At 38.1% G+C, this 8,486-nt stretch overlaps 1 protein-coding gene across 1 annotated transcript; it reads right to left on the bottom strand.

Annotated features, from left to right (window-relative positions):
* On the bottom strand, window positions 1-3,654 carry LOC109808590 (plastidic ATP/ADP-transporter). Its single transcript, XM_020371642.3, has 5 exons — window positions 2,827-3,654; window positions 1,700-1,954; window positions 1,263-1,406; window positions 815-1,162; window positions 1-675 (listed from the first exon to the last, which is right to left on the bottom strand). Exons 1-5 carry the CDS (start codon window positions 3,568-3,570, stop codon window positions 316-318), a joined length of 1,851 nt encoding a protein of 616 aa, XP_020227231.1. The 5' UTR covers window positions 3,571-3,654; the 3' UTR covers window positions 1-315.
* Window positions 3,655-8,486: the final 4,832 nt, after the last annotated feature.

Below are 8,486 nucleotides of genomic sequence, written 5' to 3'. Positions count from 1 at the left end.
TGCAAACAACTAGAAATCAAGGGCATACTAGAAATAGTGAAATACAGATTACAGAACACTGAAACGACTTCTTTCTTTCATAGGAAAACAAATGCGGTTCACTAAACAGTAAACCATTATATCAAGTAAAGAAATTCATCTGATCTATGGGGACAAAAAAATTATGTGACTTGAGAAAGTAGCTAGCAAGCTTATTCTGTAAAAGAGCTTATGTATAAATAAACCTACAACAAATAGTTTCACCTAACACTGCTCTCAAAAGAGCTCTACTTGTTTCGATCTGTGAGGCAATTTCCCACAGAAAGAAGCACATTTTTAAACATTGCGAGGAGATGAGGCTTCAGATGGACTACTTGAGGAGTCACCTGAGGCTGGATTTAATGGTGCAAGAGAACCATTTCCACCCTCATTCTCAGCCACTACAGGTATCTTAACAGCAGCTGCTCTTTCCATTTCTTTCTCAAGTTCTTCCTCTTTTCGCAATGCAGTAAACTGGGTATCCAAGGATTTGGCTGCTGCTAGCCAAGCAGTAACAATCAGCAGAAGCACTCCTCCCAAGTATGGGGTTGAATTAGCTAGTGACCCAAAAGTTAAGATCATAAATTGCTGAATAAGGGCACCTCCAGATTTCCCCAATGGGTTGCACACAACATCAATGGCTGCCTTCCCTTTAACCTGCGGCAACAAATGCAACGCAAATTCAATACAAGTAGATATGCCAACAAGAATTGTAATAACAGTCACGGTTTCAGGTCTTTGAAAGTTTAATGCAATTACAACAGATTGAATTGAAAGCTTCAAGTCAATTCCAAACCTTGGTATCCTCATCCAATGGAATGTAGGCCATTTCTTTGCAGGGATCAAATAAGCTGTACTTGGCACTCTTGCTAAATATGTTCTGCAGGGCACCCACGTATACAGCTGCTAGTAGTGGAGTCATTCCAAACTGCGCAAGACTAGGTGCAAGAGGGGCCCCAAACAATAGAAGAGAAAAGAAACCGACTCCTGTCAAAAGCAGGACCGTGGGGGTGATCGTGGCAGCAACTCCCCATCCATATTTGTCAAATATAAATTGGCTGACAAGCATCATTGTGAACGTGGCAATTCCAGTTGCAGTTGAGAAGTCACCCATAAAAGATGAGTACTCATTGGGGCTTGGAAACTGCAATTTATACAAGTTTGTAAGCAAAAAGAAATGTATAATGTGAAATAGCCATAGTTGTAAAACCAAAAATAATAGAAAAGATTTATTTGTACATTACCTGAGCTTTGAGCTTAGACTTCCAAGTAACCTCGACAAGATTGATGCTGATTCCGTAAGCAACAACTAAAGTGGCAAGATCTCTGATGTATTTTGAAGACACCAAGAACTTCAAGCTCTCCATGGTTCCCATCTTGGGCTTCTCCTGTAAAATTACGTAGCAAGGTAAAAATGTGAGTTAACTTGCTTCAAATACTTCAAAACTGAATAATCAGAAACCAGAAAGTGTATGTGTGACATCAAAATTCAAAGACCACATCGCTATGACAAAATGACAACGTCTTGTTCACCAGTAAGTAAACTAATCAAACAGAAAGTCAGAAATGATACCTCATTTAAATATTATATTAAAACCCACTTTTTTCAATTAAAAAACAACTGTAAAAAATATAGGCAGTGAAAAAACAAAGTTGGCATTACTGCCTTTCATGAAATTACCTTCTTCTTCTTGCTACGTGTAGGAAGAGGAACATAATTATTCACCCACCAGTACAGGAAACAGATTGCCAACCCCATACCCACGACTATGCTCATCATTGCTTTTAGAGAGATGGCCCAACCATCAACTCCAGGACCTAAATTCTGCCTCAGATTAGAAAAGTATTTCACTGTCCGGCCAGAGAACACAAGGGCTACATTGGCCCCAAGTCCAAACAGTGGGTAGAATCGTTTTGCTTCATCAACGGTAGTTATCTGCACAAAAAACAGGCCTATTAGATTGGCCATGAAGAAACACAAAATCGTATACATCTTTCTCCTTTAAACTCGTTACAATTCCTACAAAAGATTCACTTTACCATGTCGATGGAATAAAGCAATTCAAAATTGGAGAACATAGAAATGGATGAAACATTTCACCCTGCCATCACATGATATCATGCTAATTGTGCAAAGAGTCGATGCACGGTATCACAAATCATCTTGCTAACCAAGTCATCCGACAAACAAATGCTGTCCATTCAGCAAAGAATCAAATAGACGTCACTGAGTTTAATTCCATCGTTCTATTCATCAACATACTAATCATAAAAATTAATTCACCATTAATGGAACAGCAACCAGTATCCACAGTCCTAAACACTCACCTCGTTAAAGGAGACAATACATGCACGTGGCAAAAAGTTTAATAACGACTCGCCCTTAAAATAGTATAAACACAACCCTGTTTTCATTCATCCCTTAACAATCAATACATGCACACTGCTGCTAAGTCAGTACACAAGACATAGAAAACAAATCAAAACCAGAATACAGATCACCACAAGGGAAAATAAAAACAAACAAAAAGTTAAACAAATTAATAGAAAATCATGATAATCGATTAAATAACCACATCCAAATTCCACCCACTAAGATCCAAGCAGCACATGGAATATACTCAAGCACAAAAATAACAGAAAATCCAACAAAAGTAATCAAGAATTCAAGACGACATGCTGAGGACACCAGAATTAAAAAAGACACCCCGATACCATGATTATTGATTAGCATCACACATCATCTTGGAATCAAATAAATAAAAACAAAAGACAAAAAAAGCAATTAAGAAAAAACAGAATTACTACCTGATTGGCAAAACCCCAAAAGAGAACAGAAATGACGACACTCCCCCACAACTCAGCCATGACATAGAACAAACAAAAGCTCCAAATCCTCATGATCGCGAGGGGGCCAAGGAACCTGGGTCCGAGGATGTTGAGAAGCTTGTCGGCAAAGGCCTCAGGGTGAATATAGTTGCTGAGAGGGTACAAAACGAAGCCAAAAGCCCCAAAGAAAGCGATGAATGGAAGAATGACAGAGTAGAAAAGAGCTTGCTTTGACAAAACATTGGCCAACTTGGTGTAGAGAAGCATGAACCCAACGGCCATGGGAAGATTCACCCAGGTTTTGAGAAAGGGAATAATCTCCGCGCTGCTCCCACGCGCCGTGACGACGAGAACGTCCTTGGTGTCACGGAGAATGGTGTAATTGAAGAGGATGCAGAAGAACATCATGCCCAAGGGGATGATTTTCTTGAGCGTGGTGATTTCGATTCCCAGGAGCTTGGGCTTCTCGGCGTCGTCCAAGGCGGGCCCATCGGCGGCGGCGGCGGCCTCGGCCCGGCAGAGGAACAAAGATTTGGGCTTTGGGCCGAAGGGGTTAGGTTTTGGTGGGAGAGACAGTGGATTGGCGGCGAGGGGTTTGAGAGAGAGGGGTTTGGGTTTGAGAGAGAGGAAACGGTGTTTGAGGGCGTGTGGTGCGTGCAAAACCCTGTTTCTGGGGTTGGTGGGGAGAGAGAGAAGGCCTCTGGTTTGAACAACGGCGTCCATCTCTCTCTCTCTCTCTCAGAACACAAGCAATGGAATTGGAATTGTATTCTCCAAAAAGAGGAAGAAGCAAACGCATATATCTCTAACCTTTATAGCTCTCACTAGCAATCAAACCCTGCAAGAGTTGAAGACGACAAATATTAGGTAAGAATATCACTCCGCTTTTTCCTAATTACCATTCTGTTTCTCATATTATCTTACCTTTTAACTCTATGCATTTTTATTTACTTTAAATCTTATAATATTATTTTATATTCAAAAATTAAGCCAACTAGACTACTTGATTATTGATGTTCATGAATCATGACGTTGTTCTATCATTAATAATATGCATAATAAAATATCATTAAATATTATTATTATTATTACCAACAATATATGATACTTTATTTAATTTTTATCTTAAAATTAATGTTGTTCTTTTGGTATTAAAAGAAAGTTGAGGAAGAAAATATGAGTATTATATATCTTGATAATATCGTGTTGGATTTTCATAATAATAAAAAACTAAAATTTAATTAAAAAAAAAACTCTTTTGGTAATAACCTAATGTTTAATAAATTTTCTATATTAGCTTATTATTAGAACAATATTTTTAAAGTGTTTATTAACATAACATTAAAATAATACTAATTTTTTTAAAAGAAATAGTCAAAATATTAATGATATAATTTTTATTAAAAAGTAATATTTAATAAGGTCTTGCTGTGAACATTAGCTAAAGAAGTAGTATAAAACTTATATTGAGGTACATTCAAAATAATGATGAAAATACATTAATAATAATATTTAGCTTAATTGTTTGTTATTGACCAACATTTTCCTACGTACTAGTGTTATAGCCATTTTGTATAAAAGAAATCTTAATAGTAATTGTTTGTGTCTTTAAGGTAGATGGGTAAGATAAGTAATAACTAATACCTAATAAAACTTAAATAATATTCTTTGGTAAGAACCAGGTTTATTTGAACCCATTAAGAACGTGGAAACAGTGAGTCCCGCAAATGGAAATGAAGTTGTGAGTGACTGAGTGGTCGTGGGAAATGGTCATGCAATGAATTAGGAATTGGGAATTAGGATCTAAAAATAAGAAGCTGATTTGTGGAAATCTCACTTTACTATGCAATGACCAAAGTGCCCTCAAGATATTTTTCACATTCACACTTTATAATACAATGCAGTGCATAGATTTGTGAAAGTTACATGTGCGATTGAAAACCTTGGAACGTGAACTACTGGCATTCACGGTTTCATCAAAAACTATTTGTGGCCCAGCCAAAAAGGTGCACCGAAACTAAATGCAAATTGCTTTGCAACTTGTGGCTAAATTATTCACAATTTTAGAACTATGCAAAACCCATGCTCCATTAAACCTAAAATAATAATTGCTTTGAAAAATTTTCATTATCGAGCCATAAAAAATCATTAAATAAATGAACGGTTGAGCTTTGATTAGAGTTTAGACCGTCGATGTATGTGGTCTACTATTTATAATATATATATTCATAACCTTTTCATTATGTTTGAAAATTAATTTACAATTTGATGTCTTGTTGTTTTTTATTAGTGCACAATGTTTGCTGATACACGTTACTCTTGTTATGAAGTTTCCCGCTGGCTTAGTTTTTAGTCATTGGTCTTCCGCGAGGGTAGGAGTAGGACCAAATTATGTTCATTAATAAACACGTGGAATGTTAAAAAATGTGCTTGTTTTTAATGTTTTTTAAGTCGGCTACTACTAAGTCTCAACAAACTACACTGACACCGAAGGTAATACCTCATTTTGTCAGAGAATTTTTTTTTTTAAGTTGCCGGAAAAACTTATTTCACATCTTGTTAAGTTCAGTTTCCAAATAAAATAAGTGATCATGACAACAAGTTGTTAATTTGTGGATTTAATTCTTTATAGTAAAATTTATGTTCATGGTTATTCTCTTAAAGGGCTCGTCGATGAACATTGTACACACTTTTTTATTGAGCTATCATCGATGCCTCACTTTTATAGGGATCCAAACGTCTTACCATGAAAATGTATAACGGTCTATCCTGTCTGGACGAGCACTTATGATGCATCTTTATAACCAAAAGGATGCGGTTATGTGTCAAAATTTTCTCACAACTCTTGAAGGTCCTATGCTTTTATGATACACGTGTTTATCGACATTTAACGTACCTAGTTACATCGTCTTCACACAATTGTTTAAAGCTCATTTCACCATTAGATGACCCTATGAGACTTCCACGTTGGTTTTACTCAACATGAGACAAAATGACATTGAACCGTTTTAGGCTTTCATGGAGAGATTGTCTATAGTCGTCAATAAGATACGGGACATTCACCTTCGGGTCACCCTAATTGTCATGTTGAATGCACCGAAAGAAAGACCTTTCTCAAACGACCTTTATCAACATGCACCAAGGAACATGAATGATCTAAGAATGCAGACTATCAATTTCATCCAAATGGAAGAGTATGAGATGAGCCGATGAAAAAGTCGATCTTCAACCAATGTCAAGGATGACTTTCATAAATCGGACAGTCTACACCCTCGTAATGATAGAAAATTCAAAAGTGGTTGGCCCCAAGACTATCGAGGTACAACAACTACACCCTTCTGGTCGCTTTGTGCACGAGTGTGTTCAAGAAAGCCTTTAGTAAACACCCTAGGTGCCATGGTTTCAATACCTTATCTCGCAATGAAATTTTCAACCAATGATAGAAAAATAGCCACAATTTGAATCGGCCAGCACACAACACGAAAATGTTACGCCAAAAACTTGAAGATCACTCCAAGACACACGACCAACTTATCCATCTTTGATCTCATAATTGCAAAATCTCTTATTCAAATTAATGCATGTCAACAAGTTATATATTTTTTTCCTATCCTAATATTGTTCTTTTTTCTTTGGTAAAGTGTTTTTGGCTAAAAAGGTTTTGACAAGGCACCCCAAAGCATTTATAGTTCTTCCATATCAATAAAAGCTATTCATTTGAATTGACAATCATAAATATGTATGTGCACAACATGTATTTCACATGAACTTGCAAGTGTGAACACGATTTCTAAGAAAATGAGCTCTCGTGACCTTTATACAAACTTTAGAGTTCACACACAATTTTCAAGAAATGTGCTCTCACGCTCGTAAAAGTTGCACATGCAATTTATGAGTATACAAGCTCTCAGCCAAGGCACCAACTACCAAAGTCTCCTCAACAACTACAACTTCAACTAGGCCAGCAGGAATTCCCTCACCAACAACAACGACTACACCCTCTTTAGGCACAAATGCTTCCCCATTCTACTCAATGACTACCTCTTTTTCCTTCACCAACACCTCTAAGGTCACCCCAACCTTCCCCTCATCACACTCCTCCTCATCCTCAGTTTTGCCAAAGGAAAGTTTAGGGCAAAGAACCTCACCTGTTGAGCTATCTTCTCAAAGCCTCTTACATGATCTTCACAAATCACTTCCTCTATGATAGCCAATTTTTTCTAAATCCTTCTTCTCCACTGTGAGCACCCCACGCTCCACTACAAGAAGACCAATCTCGTTAGCAAGCTTGCCATGATCCAGCAATTGACCCTCTCATCCAGCATCAAGCTTCATGACCTCACTAACATGAACAACCTTCTATTTCAACAAACTTTCTTTCTCTTTCTCTCTCACTTTCCAGTCGAGCACGCACTACAATCATCGCGGACCTTTCACCATGAAGAATCTTCAACTCGGCCTGTAACAACTGAATCTCCTCCTCCCTAACAACAACTTGCTCCAACTCTTATTCCTTCTCCTAAAGTCGCCCTTTCAAAGCTACAAATGCACCTGCAATGCCAGACCTCTTTCGTGCCCTCTTCGCACTATAATCCTTCCATCGGTTACCTATCTACTCTCTACCTTTCACCATAGTAACAAAGGCAACCATGGCTTGCTAATGAGCCACATACATCAAAAACACCAATGCATTGGCATGACAAGCATGTGTCTTATACCTCTCTGCCCATGTGATGTTACTTGCCCACTTGCTCTTCCAAAATATTAACCACACCCAATAATCATCCCCAACATCACTTCAACAACATTCAACCCTTCCACTGGTCTTACATTATTTATCATACGATGATCAAAATCACTCAGACCATCCATTGGAACAAAGTTTCCACACGACTTACCACACTCTATAAAGAGTTCACAGTAGCACCAATTGTTACATGATCCAAACTTTGTGCCTCCGTTAGTGGCTACAAATGAAAAATAAATGACTCACCAACCTCAACCCCAAAAACTCCTATAAAAGTCCTTACATAGCCCCACTAGAGCATGTCAACCCCTCACCAACACCAACCCTCTAAATCAACCACCCTTATGGTAACATAGATCCATTTTCCTTGTCAACAACATCAAAACTAGCCTCCTCATCCAACACCATCACTGTTGGCGATCCCACACCGCCAACCACCTTTCCCTTAATACCACTCGCCCCCATATGCTCAATCTTTACCTTGGCCACAATCCTCTCATCAACCTGCCCTTGACTTGAGCTCCCCACCTTTAGTCTCTTTGACAATGGAGATTACACTTGGTGCAAAATCGTTACAATCAAGCCACTAGCCTCAACCAAGTGACATTTCTTTGGTGAATGCATCGATCAAACCACAATCTTTGATGAAGTAACATTTTTTCATTTCCTCATTAGAGGCACCACAACCTCCTCCTCAACAGCTTTGGCCTCAACTGTCAACCTCCGCTCATCTCCATCAACCTTGAACTTGGGCTTCAATTGCTTCCACATGTTTCTTCCCATTAGATCTTCTCACAATTAAAAATTGTATCAATACATAACACTAAGCAACACTACAACAAAACACATTTGGCACAACCACACTCACCCTGTAATTTCAGATCCAGATTAA

The sequence above is a fragment of the Cajanus cajan genome, chromosome 5, assembly GCF_000230855.2.
Source record: "Cajanus cajan strain Asha chromosome 5, NIPB_CcT2T_4, whole genome shotgun sequence".
In the NCBI taxonomy this organism is placed as follows: Eukaryota; Viridiplantae; Streptophyta; class Magnoliopsida; order Fabales; family Fabaceae; genus Cajanus; species Cajanus cajan.
The sequence above is the reverse complement of the archived record's forward strand: the minus strand, read 5'-3'. Positions and strand labels throughout refer to the sequence as shown.